At 43.3% G+C, this 16,486-nt stretch overlaps 1 protein-coding gene across 7 annotated transcripts in view; it reads left to right on the forward strand.

The window, feature by feature from the left end:
- ULK4 (unc-51 like kinase 4) overlaps positions 1 to 16,486 on the forward strand; it is a 988,030-nt gene that overhangs the window by 388,050 nt on the left and 583,494 nt on the right. For all 7 annotated transcript variants that reach the window (XM_073678125.1, XM_073678126.1, XM_073678132.1 and 4 more), the window contains one exon: positions 9,759 to 9,941. In XM_073678125.1, coding sequence (XP_073534226.1) covers positions 9,759 to 9,941 — 183 coding nt within the window. The remainder of the gene's footprint in view (positions 1 to 9,758; positions 9,942 to 16,486) is intronic.

The raw sequence follows: 16,486 nt of genomic DNA on the forward strand, positions 1-16,486 counted from the left end.
CGGACCTCAGGCAAGCAGGCAGGTAGCTGATGTGCGCTCCCAGGTGAGCGGACAAGTTGGTCCTTAGACAGACTGACCGGAGTTGTAAGGCAGACCGTCGGACCTCAGGCAGGCAGGCAGGTAACAAGTATTCAGGCAGGAATCAGGCAGGTAACTAGCAGGAAACTGGCAGGAAACTGGCAGGTAACTGGCAGGTAACTGGCAGGTAACTGGCAACGGGACCTGAGGGCTGAAGCACAGGTGAGACACAGGTGCAAACAACATTGCTCGGGCACCTCCATTTTGGAGGAGGTGCCTTATATATAATGAAGTCCTCCGGCCATTGGCCGGGGACTCCTTAGGACGGCGCGCGCGGCCCCTTTAAGAGGAGGGGAGCGCGCGCGCGCGCGCCCTAAGCACAGGGGCCGGGAAGGAGCGCGCGCTGAGAGCAGAGCGGGAGGAGGACGCCGGGAAGGAGCGCGCGCTGACAGCAGAGCGGGGAGAGGACGCCGGGCACGGAGCAGAGCGGTGAGGGGAGCAGCGTCCCTGCCTAGCAGAGGGCAGGGACGCCAGCGCTACAATATTCAGTTTGCAACCTGATGGAGGTCTGTATAGATGGATTAATAGAACAAGTCCCACACACAGCTAGAAGCCCAATATTTTTTCAGAGGTAGATGCAGAAAAAAATATATTCAGTTTGCAACCTGATGGAGGTCTGTATAGATGGATTAATAGAACAAGTCCCACACACAGCTAGAAGCCCAATATTTTTTCAGAGGTAGATGCAGAAAAAAATATATTCAGTTTGCTACCTGATGGAGGTCAGTATAGATGGACTAATACAACAAGTCCCACACACAGCTAGAAGCCCAATATTTTTTCAGAGCTAGATGCAGAAAAAAATTATATTCAATTTGCAACCTGATGGAGGTCAGTATAGATGGACTAATAGAATGATGCTATGCCCAAAAGATTTTACTTCACTAGGTGCAGTAAAAAAATTGGTATTCTATACACAGGTGGTATATCTTGCAACACAGATAGGCTACTCCACTGACTAACACACTCTGCAATAGGCCAAAAAGGATTAGCTTTGCTAGATTCAGCCAAATGCTGTGAAAAAAACTTGCACAGCACTGGCACAGACCTGCCTGGCAAAAACTGATAGGAACTGATGTAACCTAGTCCTGAAAAGGACTGCAATTACAATTAGTCTTTACTCCCACAATCTATCTATTTAAGAGCACAGACCTGCCTGATAAAAGTCGTAGGAAATGCTGTAACCTAGTCCTTAAAAGGACTGCAATCACAACTATTCCCTACTCCCAAGCTATCTGTAGATTTGTGCGAAAATTGGCTTGAAATTAACAAGGTATAGCGCACACAGCAACAGCGGTGCCGTCTAACACGCAGCTGCAGCAGTGAGAAAATGGTGGCGACGGGGAAAATGGCTTGGTCTTATAGGGCAAGGACATGTGACATACACTGCCAATCACACATGCCCTTGCTTGTGTGAAAAAAAGCACTTCGCTCCGTGTGTGCGCTGCTGATAGGCTGACAGATTGCACCTCCCCACTGTAAATGCGGGAAAGAGAAAAAAAAAATGGAGATCTTCATTGTTCCTGCAGAGATCCATCCCCTGCCCCTCCCCCCACCCCGCTGTACACTCAAACTGCGTATTAACATTAATTTTCATCATTACTGAGAAAAAATCCAGTTATGATTTTGGTGCACGAACAGTTATTGAACATAACCTCGAACAGCCGAATTTTTCTCAAATTGTTCGTGTTCGCCGAACGGCTCGAACACCGCCCAAAACAGCTCGAATTTGAGATTGGCGAACAGTTCGAGTAGAACAACGCTCATCTCTACTCATTACCATGACATGTCACACTAGGAAGGACACACAGAAGAGGGCCCCTGTACAGTAAATTGGCCCTTTGCAGTCCAGTAGTTCATCATAATGTACCTTATTATGTATCTGTGACAGAATCTTCTTGCTGCTTTGGAGGTGGAAGTGGGCACCCTTACCTCTTGGGTCCCAGTGCGGCTGCACAAGTTGCACCAATGATATGGCCGCTCCTGTGTCACATCGTTAATGACACCTCATCATTTACACATTGCAATTAGCATTATAGTACAAAATAAATCCTAGGCCACTAAGTTAAATCTCACTATTGCCCAGCTGTCCAGGTGTAAGACCTACAGCCCAGTACCTCAAAACATATATCCTGCGTTAAAGAAGCCCTCCTCCCATCAAAATTATTCTCCTCTTAATATATTGCAGTCATCATATCTTATAGCACTAGCACTGTGTACTTACAATTGTTTATTTTGCTCTTCTACCCAGCTTATTCTTCTGTTTTCCATTAGGTCTATGACATCTTTTGATTAAAATCTGACCAGCTGAATCCTAAGCTGTATGTAGAAAAAGGAGGTAAATTTTCCCTGCATGAGTCATGAGTCACTGCAAAAGTATTTGGCAGGGGGAGGGGGGAGCAGCTGGGTGTCAGTAGTTGAAGAGGGGAATGATAAATGCAAGGACAAGAGGCTTCCTGTTTCTACATAGAGCAGAGAAAAGAGAAGAATTAGCTGGGTAGAAAGGCAAAATGAGCAATTGTAAGTGCACAGTGTTGTATAATCTGATGATTACGATATATTAAGAGGATAAAAACTTTGATGGGAGTGTTCTTTTAACACCGTTATTTTTCATGATTGCCATAGGAGCCTGGGTTTACTTGTATTCTTGCATCTGGATGTCAAATATACAGCATTTATATTTATCCATCGCTGAGCTGATTTTGTTTCACATTCTCCTAAATAAATAAATAATAGACACCCAAGTGCAGAAAGCCTGACAGTGGAGAAATTTTTATTACTGATATAATTAAATATAGGAATTGTAAAGTGACAGCTTCTCCTTAATGTTTCTTAATGTAACAGAATTGTAGATAATGGCTTCATAATTTCTCTATTCATAGAATACTTTTTACCCAAGAAAATATTGAAAGACTTTGCAGGAAAACTCTTCCTAAAAAGCCACAGTAATTACCTTTTTACAATGGCATTAAAAATACTGAAGAAACATTAAAGTATAGAATAATGATAGTGTCATTTCCAGGGTCAGCTACATGGAAAATCTTTGAATTCGGCAGTTGTGAAATCAGATAATTAATTTGGCAAAAAGGGTAAAATAATTAAAAGTTGAATCCCAAGTTTCTAGTTAATATATTTAAGGGATATTCCAGTTACTACCACTTAACACTTTTCAACAGGATAGACAATCACTACCAGTTTGTTGGTGGTCTGACTGCTGAGATCCCAATGGTTGTCAGAATGGGAGTCTTCTGTCCCCACTGCTTGAATAGGGCTCTGATTCTGCATGACCTCTGCTGATCTATTGGAGGTCTGACTGCTGAGACCCCAATGGTTGTCAGAATGGGAGTCTTGTGTCCCCACTGCTTGAATAGGGCTCTGATTCTGCATGACCTCTGCTGATCTGTTGGAGGTCTGACTGCTGAGACCCCAATGGTTGTCAGAATGGGAGTCTTGTGTCCCCACTGCTTGAATAGGGCTCTGATTCTGCATGACCTCTTCTGATCTATTCAATTTCTATGGGACTGCCAGGGATAACTGGGGACTGTACTGCCCTATTTCCGGAAGTAGGACCATCAGCTGTGTATCCACCTGACTTCTGCACAACACAACTGATGGTCCCAACCCCATTTATAAGGCAAGAAATCCCACTTATTAAACCTGGCAGGGCACACCTGTGAAGTGAAAACCATTTTCGATGACTTCCTCTTGAAGCTCATCAAGAGAATGCCAAGAGTGTGCAAAGCAGTCATCAAAGCAAAAGGTGGCTACTTTGAAGAATCTAGAATATAAGACATATTTTCAGTTGTTTCACACTTTTTTGTTAAGTATATAATTCCATATGTGATAATTCATAGTTTTGATGCCTTCAGTGTGAATGTACAATTTTCATAGTCCTGAAAATACAGAAAAATCCTTCAATGAGAAGGTGTGTCCAAACTTTTGGTCTGTACTGTATATGCTTTTCATTTGCACTTGGGAGTTGCCAGTGATATCTTTACAACTACCTGATTTGGAGCTGGAGCAGTGAGCAGAGTTTGGAGCAGGCATTTGGAGTTGTAACAGGAGCTATCTGTGTGAGGTTGGTTTGGGTGTTTGTCTCCTTATCCTTATTCCCAATTGATTTTCCTCTCCTTCTCCTTCCCTATATTCCACTTGTTTGTGAGTATTTTTGTATGATTGCAGTTTTCTTTTCTTTTTATCTGTTTCTTCTCTTTGTCTTTACGTTAGAGCAAGACTAGCGATCCTGCTATACCACCCACGAGCCAGGGTGATACTCAGGGTAAGGCAGCGATAGGAGCGTGATCTCTGCACGGGGTGAAAGAACCCATCTAGGGATGCCAGGGGAGCTCAGGGTGGCACAGGGCAAGAATCAGGTGTGCCCATTGTTTCCTTCCCTAGTGGCAGAGCTCCCTTTTCCAACTGTTTTGCTTCCATCAGAAGCGTGACACTCAGCCACAGTTCACACTGAACAGGCTGCATCTTCCACATGTTTTCTGTAGCTCCAACACACAGACTGCTCAGCTTTCCTAGCTAACCCATGCAGTCTCCCTTGAGAGAGAGAGACTCTGGCATATCTCTCTCCCAGCTATAGCTCACATTTTGGCTGGTCACTCACCAACTGTAGCATACTTGACTCTACTCCATCCAGTAGACTAACACAACTAGAGAACACAGGCCCTGGTTCTATTAAAAAGCTAGGCATTTGCATCTAATCAAATCCTGCAGAGCTAGGACTTATCCCTGTCCTTTCCGGCTCTGCCATATAGTATAAAGAGTAATCTTTGTTTCTCGTTTATAATAGGATAATTGTATCCAGTGTCAAAAGCACAACAGAATAATCCTAAATTAGAAAGCTTTCAAGCTGAGGGATATTCTGTTGCTGGCTCAGGCCTTCCCTCTTAGGCCTCATTGAGATGTCCGGTTTTCGCGTACAAGTGCTATCAATATTAGATATGCAGGTCTTCTTACTGCAGTTCCCAGTAATGCACCAACGACTTTCTGAAGTTTTACATTACATTATTGATACTTGTGTTTTTCTTTTTCTATTTGACTTGTTCTCCACTATATTAGTAATTGTATATGTCCATATTACACATAAAGTCCTGCTTTGATGAAAGGTACACTTTAAATACACTCTCTTAAAGTGAGGCAATTTACCATATTTTTCGGACTATAAGACCGGTGTGGACCATAAGATGCACCTAGGTTTAGAGGAGGAAAAAAGAAAAAAAATGTAAGCAAGAAATGTGGTCACGATGCACTGTTAAGGGGGAGCGGGTCTGCTGCTGACACTGGAATAGGGGTAATGTCCCCAATTCTGATAATATCCCACATCCTGGTAGATATGCCCCTCCATCCTATTATACATGGCTCCCATCCCCATCCTGATATGCATGGCACCCCGCATCCTTATCCTGGTATGCATGGCACCCCTCATCCCTATCCTGGTATGCATGGCACCCCTCATCCCTATCCTGGTATGCATGGCACCCCTCATCCCTATCCTGGTATGCATGGCACCCCTCATCCCTATCCTGGTATGCATGGTACCCCTCATCCTTATCCTGGTATGCATGGCACCCCTCATCCTTATCCTGGTATGCATGGCACCCCTCATCCTTATCCTGGTATGCATGGCCCCCTCATCCTTATCCTGGTATGCATGGCATCCCTCATCCCTCTCCTGGTATGTATGGTACCCCTCATCCCTATCCTGGTATGCATGGCACCCCTCATCCCTATCCTGGTATGCATGGTACCCCTCATCCTTATCCTGGTATGCATGGCACCCCTCATCCTTATCCTGGTATGCATGGCACCCCTCATCCTTATCCTGGTATGCATGGCCCCCTCATCCTTATCCTGGTATGCATGGCATCCCTCATCCCTCTCCTGGTATGTATGGTACCCCTCATCCCTATCCTGGTATGCATGGCACCCCTCATCCCTATCCTGGTATGCATGGCACCCCTTATCCCTATCCTGGTATACATGGCACCCCTCATCCTTATCCTGGTATGTATGGCACCCCTCATCCTTACCCTAGTATGCATGGTCCCCCTAATCCCCATCAGGCTGCGCAAAAAAAAAATAAACACTCCTACTCACCTTTCTTCTCTCTCCTCCAGCGCTGCATCCTGTCTTCCTGCACTGATCTCTACATGTGAGCCGCGCATGACGTCACTGCCATGCGCGGCTCACAAGGAGAGATCAGCTGCTGGAAGTCACTGCTCCCCACGCTGGAACTGTGTGCGCAGGGAGCAGTGACTTCATGCTCCTTAATAGCCGGCACACAGCATAGCTGCAGCGCGACTCCTGCTGCTGCCGGGCGAGCGCATGTGCCCGCTGTTAAAGGGCATGAATATTCACCCCCTCCCCACGCCCATGGAAATGCAGTGGATGTTGTGCATTTGGACTTTTCAAAAGCTTTTGATACGGTTCCACACAAAAGGTTGATACATAAAATGAGAACAATGGGGATAGGGGAAAATATATGTATGTGGGTTAAGAATTGGCTCAGTGATAGGAAACAAAGGGTGGTTATTAATGGAACACACTCAGACTGGGTCTCAGTTAACAGTGGGGTACCACAGGAGTCAGTATTGGGCCCACTTATTTTTAACATATTTATTAATGACCTTGTAGGGGGCATACAGAGTAGTATTTCAATATTTGCAGATGACACTAAACTCTGCAGGGTAATCAATACAGAGGAGGACAATTTTATATTACAGGAGGATCTATGTAAACTAGAAGCTTGGGCTGATAAATGGCAAATGAGCTTTAATGGGGATAAATGTAAGGTAATGCACTTGGGCAGAGGAAATAAAATGTATAATTATATGCTTAATTGTAAAACACTGGGCAAAGCTGTAACTGAAAAAGACCTGCGTGTATTGGTGGACGACAAGCTCACGTTTGGTGGCCAGTGTCAGGCAGCTGCTGCAAAGGCAAATAAAATAATGGGATGCATTAAAAGAGGCATAGATGCTCATGAGGAGAACATAATTTTACCTCCATACAAGTCACTAGTGCGACCACACTTAGAATACTGTGTACAGTTCTGGTCTCTGGTATATAAGAAAGACATAGCTGAACTAGAGAGGGTGCAGAGAAGAGCAACCAAGGTTATTAGAGGACTGGGGGGTCTGCAATACCAAGACAGGTTATTACACTTGGGGTTATTTACTGTGGAAAAAAGAAGGCTTAGGGGTGATCTTATTACTATGTACAAGTATATGAGGGGACAGTACAAAGACCTTTTTTTTTACTGATCTTTTTACTCTGAGGCCAGAGACGGGGACAAGGGGGCATCTTCTAGTTCTGGAGGAAAGAAGGTTTAATCATAATCACAGACGGGGATTCTTTACTGTAAGAGCAGTGAGACTATGGAACTCTCTGCCGCATGATGTTGTAATGAGTGATTCACTGCTAAAATTTAAGAAGGGCATGGATGCCTTTCTTGAAAAGTATAATATTACAGGTTATATATATACTAGATTCCTTGATAGGGCGTTGATCTGGGGAACTAGTCTGATTGTCTTATGGAGTCGGGAAGGAATTTTTTTCCCCAATGTGGAGCTTAGTGTTTGCCACATGGGTTTTTTTTGCCTTCCTCTGGATCAACATGTTAGGCTATGGGTTGAACTACATGGACTTAGACTTCCTTCAACCTTAAAAAAGCGATGTTACTCTGGCGCCACTATTCCAATGCTCCCTGTTACTGAGCTGCGGTGGGGACTTCCTATTTACAACATCTGACAGCTGTAGCCAATCACTGGCCTCAGTTGTCTTTGATTATAGCTATTTTAATAGCTCTGTCCCTTGCCTATTGAGCACTGTCAGTAATAGCCATGTGAATCTGTCATTAGTGTTAACCACATTTAATACACGTTGAGTATTTGGATGTAGAAATTTCTGCACCATTTCTGCATCTCTTGGCAAGAAAAATGCAGCGGCATTAACACGCGTTTTCGATGCATTTTTGCATGTGTTTTTTCACCTGCGTTTTTCTACCATTTTTGGACAACAATGACTGCTATAGAGATAAATAGATATAAATAGACAGATATATAGACCTATAATTGCACAACCCCCCGACATATTATAAAATTTCGCTTTTTGAAGCCTATTGGACAGCTTTTTATAATTTAATAAATGAAAAAAGACGACGTGGGGTCCCCATTTTTTGTAATCAGCAAAGGTAAAGTAGACAGCTGAGAGCTGATATTATCAGGCTGGGAAAATCCATGGTTATTGGGTCCTTTGCAGCCTAAAAATACCGACCCACAGCCGCCTCAGAAGTGGTGCAAAACATTAGATGCGCCAATTCTGATGCTTCGTAACGGCTCTTCCCGATGCCCTGGTGCGTTGGCAATCAGAGGTAATGGGGCTTGAGATTGATGTCAGCTGTGACTTGTCTAAAAACACAGGTGACATCAAGCCCTGGTGTTAGTAATGGAGAGGTGTCTATCAGACATCTTCCGTTTTTGCTTGCGTTTTCGCATGCTGTAAAATAATGCAAGCAAAACACTACAAAAACGCAGCAAATCTGCATTCATTTTTTATACCTGCATTTTTATAGCGTTTTTGACTGATTTCACTGAAGTCAGTTGGTGAAAAAACGCTGCAAAAATGCAGAAAGAACTGACATGCTGCAGATTTGAATAAGCACCAAATCTGCAAGTCACAAATGAGCAACGTGTGCATGAGACTTCTGGATTCTCATTCACTGGGATCAGGATTCCTTCAGGTTTTGTTGACAAATCCATGCAGCAAAAATGCAACATGTGTACACAGCCTTAACCTGCTGACATTAGATTGATAAGAGGTAATGCTGTACCTACGCTGATGGTTATGCTACCTGTATGACTGAGAAAAACAAGTTTTAAACCCCCTCACATTGTGATCACCAGTGTCCCTGGTGGCGGTCCCTTTAGTGTTGTGCCCGAGGCTCTGTGCGCTGAATGGTCCCTTATCCCAATGAAGAGGCTTCTCCACAGTACTTCATGGCATTGTGAGAGAAGTCTGTAATCAGGGCTGCAGCTATGTGTGCAGTATACAGGGCCTCCTGGAATTGCTCCATATTGGCTACATACTGAGTCTGACAGTAACAGACACGGTATAGCCCTGATGGGAGTAGTTTGCTGTAAAATCGCATTTTATGATGTTTTTTGCAGTAAAAGCACATTCTAGGTTTTATCTTTTTTTTTTTTAATTTATAAAGAGGCAGAAAACCTGCTATTGTATTGACCTGATTCTGTCTGCGTACACGTTATATACCTGTAACTGACGGCAAACTGCACCTAGGATGAGGAAATTCTTCAGTATTTTAATTTCACATCATATTTTACCATATTCCTTGTTTAACATTAATTCTTTCTCTAGTAATCTGCTTTTTTGTGTGACATGTGGGGCAAATATGCAATTTTTCCATTTATTTCCTTTCTATATGATTAAATTAATGGAAATTCATCAATGTACATTTCTTTCTGTGATTCTTAATCATAAAAGAAAATAATAGCTATTGGAAATGATTAAACACCTTTTATAAAGCTGAGAAATGCCTCGGCATTGGTTTTATTAATGAGAACATGAGAAGGCAGCCTTGAAGCATGGCATAAGTGATGGGAGACGGTTTTAGAGAGCGGGGTAACTGAACAATTTATGGTCTGTTTTAGGCTTTATGCAGGATCACTCATCACGCTCCCTCAGCTTTCCAGAGTGTCATTGAGAAAGTGGGACTTGTGTCGGTGATCAGCACATTAGTGACGGGAATAGCCAAAGTGCAGCAGTACATGCTGACCATGTTTGCTACAATGCTGTCAGCTGGAATACATCTCCAAAGGCTCACACAAGAAAAGGTAAGAAACACTTTATAATGTCTGCTGACAGTTTCTCTAAATTTAACTAGGCACAGGACATTGTGTGAATTAAAGTAGATGCTGCAGCTAATGCTTCTGCTCCTTTAGAGAAGTCTAACTTGTGACGTTAATTATATAAAGGAAAAATCAAATGTGAGTTTATATATACATACATTGTCAATAAAGGACCTCCTGCCGCTGCCATGAAACATTTCCTGTCATCTTAAAATAACAATTTATTGTGAATCTGGTATCCGGGATGATGCAAAGAATTTAAATGATTTATTTTAAAAAAAATTCTAGGATTTGAAACACTTTGTTTGTTTTTTTCTTACAAAATCCAAGAAAAAGAACCCCCAAAAATAAAAATGAACATATACCTATACCCTGCAGCAAGTCAATCAGTAAACTGTAGTAGTACATGCCAACTGTAACGGGCTGAGTGGTGGAACCACTGTGCCGAGGACCGAGGAGAGCCAGGAGGGGTGTGACTGGGGACCTCAACAAGACCGACCTCTGATGTATCGTGGCTTGACGATTCCATGATCCGTGGAGAGACTATGGAGGCGAGACCAGGTGCTACTCCGGGACTAACCTCGGGTGGATGGCAGCTGATAGCAGCTGACCCAAAAGGGACAGGAGGCAGACACTGTCAGGGATGGTGGAGTTGACAGGCACAGTCAGGTATGGCTGATAGACAGGCGGGCACAGCTGATAGACACGTGGCCAAAGCTGATAGGCTGGCGGGCATGGCTGATAAGCAGGTATATAGGAATACAAGCACAGGGACCTGAGAACTTACAGGAGTGTTATAAACAAACTTACAGCGTTACTTAGGTACCTCCAAGTTGGAGGAGGTGCCTTAAATAGTAAGTGGCCTCCAGCAATTAGCTGGGGACACTTTAGGACGGCACATGCAGCCTCTTTAAGAGATGAAGAGTGCGCGCACCCTAAGCACAGTGCCTGGGATCTGCGCGCTGTGTGCTTACGCCAGGCAGTCTCAGAGCAGGAAGAGGAAGGAGGAGCAAGACACTCCGGCCGTGGGCCGCAGCCGCTAGAGAGTCGGCATCTCTGCCGTGGAAGGAGTCAGAAGGTAGAGACGCCTGCGTTACACCAATGACATAGGGTACTATGTTTTCGCTATTTTGATCAAAGAAGCATAAAAGCCATCCCACCAACGTCAAGGTGTACCCATTGGGATGGTTCAAACCTGTCTCTAGTATTATGACCGTACCATGTGTCAAACGACGTCAGTGTGAATAAGGGAAGAGCAAGACATGACCAGACTGAGACACCCATCCATGGGAAGTTATACGGATGAAATACTTAGCTCAGAAAGGGGGGGACCATACCCTGTTATTACTAAATACAAGAGATAACAGCAAAACCAAAAAGCTGATCTGGGCTATAAGCTGATATATGTTCAAAGTGTAAGAGCATGTTCACACTGTGTCCATTTCACAGACTCCCCCTCTTCCCTGGCTCCATGGCCTAAGTGTCACTGCGTCCTCTGATACACTTATATTTTTGTTCTTGACTGCTGCATAATGGGGGCACAATGGTTAGCACTGTTGCTCTGCAGCACTGGGGTTCTGTGATCAAATCACACCAAAGACACCAGGAGTTTATATATTCTCACCATGTTTGTGTGGGTTTACTCTGTGTAAATTGATCTCCTTTCACACTACAAAGATATATTTGATAGGGAATTTAGATTGTCCCAGTGGGGACGGTGATTATAATGATGTCTTTAAAGCACTTCATAATATGTTGGTGCTATATAATAAAGGATGATAATAAATCCAAAATTTTCCTGGCTAAACCACTTACATAATATATATGGCTGCATCGGATTGCATGACACATTTACACACTTGGGGATAGCTAACATACTTCATACAGATGCAAATGTTTTTGAATATTAGAAATATGTGGGATAAAACTCTGATCATGGCAGAGGATGTTTTTTTGGTCTTTTATGTTTAATCCCATTGACAAAAATTGTAGCCATTTCGTCCCCAGCCTGTAATGACTGCTTACATTCAAGTTTGCTGGGAGTGTAGATGAGACAAACTTTATTTGCTTTATTTTGTGCTCCAAACATTTGTTACACTCTTCAAGGGGTAGTCTCATCTACTATCTTCAGAAGATCACGGGAAGGTGGGGGAATGGCAATGCATTCCTGCAGTCTGACATTTTGGACCAGTGACATGGCTGCGCCCTTAACCCAAACTGTGTGCACACAGTTGCAATGTTGCAAGCAGAGGCAGCTTTACCCCAGACTAGTATTGGACTGGATGGAGCTTCTTTGCTATATATAGAGCTTGAAAGCGAGATCGACCACCACTGACTGCAGAGATGACCTGGACAAGGAGCAATTAACTATGGAATTAAAAATCCCTCAGTTCTTGAGAACAGGTAAGATTGTTAAAAGGTAAATTGCTAAATTACTTGTTTTTGTAAGCATTTTGCAGTTTTACCTTTTTAAAAGATGACACATCTCCTTTAACTCTGGAATCCCTGGCGCAAATTTACCAGTCAATTTTTTTAATTTTCTTTTCACAACCACAATAATGCTGTAAAAGTTACATCATGTTTTTTGACTGAGGTTCATCATTTCACTAGATCGTTATGTATTTGACCCCAACTTTAACACCTTCATAACATCTGCTGCACATGTACAGCACTGCAGGAAGTGTGTTCTCGCAAACCATTGTACATGCATGGCACCAAAAGTTCCGGTCACCGCACTGCATCGCGCCGTGACCGAGTTAAGATGGCAGCTGTCCCTGATAGCAGACCATCCCTGCATGTCGTCATGGGGGCTGTACCAGCTCCCCCTGCGTCGGCGATCGCTGTGATTGGCCGGTAAATTCTGAACGCCCAATCACAGCATTTTATCAGTGAAGATCAAAAAAAAATCAGTGTGACAGTCAAAATGGATGGGGTGATCGCAGCTTTACCTCTGTTTATTAACCCTTTCCTGACAAATATGTTACTGGCCAATTGGAACCAAAAGGGTTAATTGAAAATGACCATCGTGATTGCTGATCTCCACAGTTACCTGAGAGAGATGCTTCATTGGTGGCCAATGCGATTCTCCTGTGATCTGACTGTTTCCTGTGATCCTGTGCTGTCATCTGTGTGACCGATCTGTGATCACAGCAGCAGTTCCCAATCCATGTTCCAGCTCCCCCTCCTCAAACCCCCCGTTGTGTTAGTGATGTCCGTTTTTCTTTTACAGCGCCGAGTAACTTTATAGGTAGTGCATTAGTGTAGTGAACGTCACTGTAATTTGTTTATGCAAAGTTGTTTTTTTTTACTTCTACTGATTTTTCTTTTCGTTTGTGTTTCTTCTACTTGTTTCTTCTTAATGTTTCTTCTGAACTTTTCCATTTTTTTCTCTACTTTTTATAGTAAATTTAATAATAAATACTACCCATTTTATATGCCCCACACAATTCATGTGTAAAAGCACCACTTAAACACACATCTCCACTGGTTAGAAGAATAAAGTAAAAATGGCCCTTCGTCAAGAAGACGCAAGTCAGCAGATGAGGCATGTGCTTTCCTTGTTTCCAACACCAATTCAGGCATTGAGGAGGATCCCACATTCCTCTGTTTTTCTTCTTTCTCCTCCTCATCTAGTGAGGTGGGACCCCGAGCAATGCGCCCTACGACTGAGGCAACTCCTTCAGAAATTTATCCCATATGGACTTAGCCCCTGAAAATTATCAGCCTCTTATTCCAGATTTCATGAGAAGCCTGGGAATCCAATTTGACGCTGCAGGCCTCACTGACATTGTCTTTTTCAAATTCTTCTTCAGTATATAACAAATCTTATGGTGGACCTGATGAATTTATATGCCCATCAATTTTTACCCCAAATTCCACATTATCATTTGCCAGATGGACCCCAGTAAATGCAGAAGAAATGATGACATTTTGGGATATTGTGCTGCATGTGGGCATAGTCCAAAAAGCAGAGTTTCGGTAATACTGGAGTACTGATGTATATATAGCACACCTGTATGGCCGTGACAAGGACATGATTTGAAGCAATCCAAAAATGTTTTCATTATAGTGATAATGCGCAGTGTCTGAGACGATCTGAGACGATCCTAAATTTGATCATCTATACAAATTTCGGCCAGTAGTTGAACATTTCAGCAGAAAATTTGCTGAGGCGTACAACTCCCAAAGGGACATTTGTATAGATGAATCTCTGGTTCATTTCAAAGGGAGGCTAAAATTCCAACAATACCTGCCCAGTAAGAGGGCCAGGTACGGAATTAAACTGTACAAGCTGTGAGATAGTACCTCACGGTACACCCACAGATTTTTCCCACTGTCCTGGGAGTGAGTGGGAAAATTGTGTGCAATTTGGTGCACCCACTGCTGAATAAGGGTTATCACCTCTACATAGATAACTTTTATACCAGCATCCCACTCTATATTATTATTATTATTATTATTGATTTATATAGCGCCATTGATTCCATCCACTCTTTAAAACCCTGTCTGTCAGAGCTACTGTTGCAAGTGGTACTATGCGCAAAAATCAGAGAGGCCTCCCTAAGCCGCAAAGTGGGCAACAGCTGAGAAGGGGCGAGAACCCAATGTACCCAATGTAGTGACAACATGCTAGTGGTCAAGTATAAGGACAAGAGGGATGGACTTATCTTGACCACAATACATCGTGACAATAACGCCCATGTCCCTGTTTTGAGGTACCACAACAAAAGCCCCAAAACCAGATTGTATCCTGGATTATAATAAGATCATGGGGTTGTAGATCTCTCAGATCAGGTCCTGAAACCATACAGTGCCATGCATAAAGCAAAGTATTATACAAAAATCTAGTCGTGCACATGGTACAGGTAGCACTGTACAATGTTTTTGTGCTTTTTCGATGTGCAGGCAATACAGGGAACTTCCTTGAGTTTCAGGAGGCAGTCATCAAAGCCCTAATGTTTGGCAGTCAGGAAGGTGAGGGTCCCAGTACATCTGAAACTGAAGGTGTCCGTATTGTAAAAGGGCAACATTTTCCCAGTGAGGTTCCCCAAACTACGAGGAAGGGAAGAACACAGAAAAGGTACAGAGTATGCTCCAAGAGGGGAATCCGAAAGGGCACAATTTACCATTGTGAAACCTGCCCTTAGAAGTCTGGCCTTTGTATTAAGGATTGCTTCAAAGCTTACCACATATCTATGAATTGATAAAATTTGGTTTTACCCTGTTAACATAATAGCATTTTCTGATGTACTCCACACAATATACACATATCGCCACATTATAAATTCATACACCAGTTAAAAAAAAAATGCATTATTAGGCTATGTGCCCACGATGCAGAAATGAAGCAGAAAATTTCTGCAGCATTTCTGCATCTCCCTGGCAGAAAAAACGCATGCAGATTGTGCATGCGTTTTTCCTGCAGAATACATGCGGATTCACATGTGTTTCCGCATGCGGACTGACAAGCACTTTCCAGGCGATAGCATCACTTGGAAAGTGCTTGACAACTAGGTCACACTATATAAATCCATGCAAACGGCATGGATTTATACAGTGTGATCGTAAAAATAAAAAAAATAAAGCTATACTCACCCCCGATGCCGCCGCCTGTGCTGCAGCGCTCGTCCTGGCTTCTTCCGGGTTGCCGGCACATCGCGAGACAGCCTGCGGTCACATGACCGCGACGTCATCTCAGGTCCTGGAAGGAGAAGCGCTGCCGGCAAGCAGAGAGAAGCCGCCGGACAGGTGAATATAAACTTTATTTTTTATTTTATTCTTTTTTCACAGGTACAATGGTACCCAGGTCTGGATGAGAGTCTCCTCTCCTCCAGAACTGGGTACCATCCGCACATAGAGACGCATAAAATCCGCTTGTACAAATGTACAGACACGGATTCTATGCGTCTCAATGCAAGTCAATGGTGGCGCTTCCGCAAAATTAATGAACATGCTGCGGATTTATTTGCGCTGCAGAAACGCTGTGGAAAAATCCGCAGCATGTGCATTGACATTGCGGAATGCCATTGGGAACCATGGGGTGCGGATTACCATGCGTTTTTGATGCGTTTCCGCTGCGGAAATTCCGCAGCATAAACGCATGAAAAACGCATCGTGTGCACGCAGCCTTATCATTACTATAAATATACCTCTGGATAATTTTTTTGAGAGGTGTAGTATCCAAAATGGTGTCACTTGTGGGGTTTTTTCACTGTTTAGTCACATCAGGGGCTCTCCAATCGTGACTCAGCTCCTGCACACCATTCCATCAAAGTCTATGCTCCAGTATGTCACTCCTTCCTTTCGGAGCTTGGCAGTGTGTTCAAACAGTAGTTTTCAACCACAAATGGGGTATCGGCGTACTCAGGAGAAATTGCACGACAAATTATGAGGTCCATTTTCTTCTGCTATCCTTGTTAACATTAAAAAAATGGGGGTTACAGCAACATTTTTGTGGGAAACATTTGATTTTTTTTACTTTTTCATAGCTAAACGTTATAAAGTTCTGTGAAGCACCTGAGGGTTTCATT

Source organism: Phyllobates terribilis, unplaced genomic scaffold (assembly GCF_046119375.1).
Source record: "Phyllobates terribilis strain yellow unplaced genomic scaffold, ASM4611937v1 Scaffold_4__5_contigs__length_816908805, whole genome shotgun sequence".
Classification (NCBI taxonomy): domain Eukaryota; kingdom Metazoa; phylum Chordata; class Amphibia; order Anura; family Dendrobatidae; genus Phyllobates; species Phyllobates terribilis.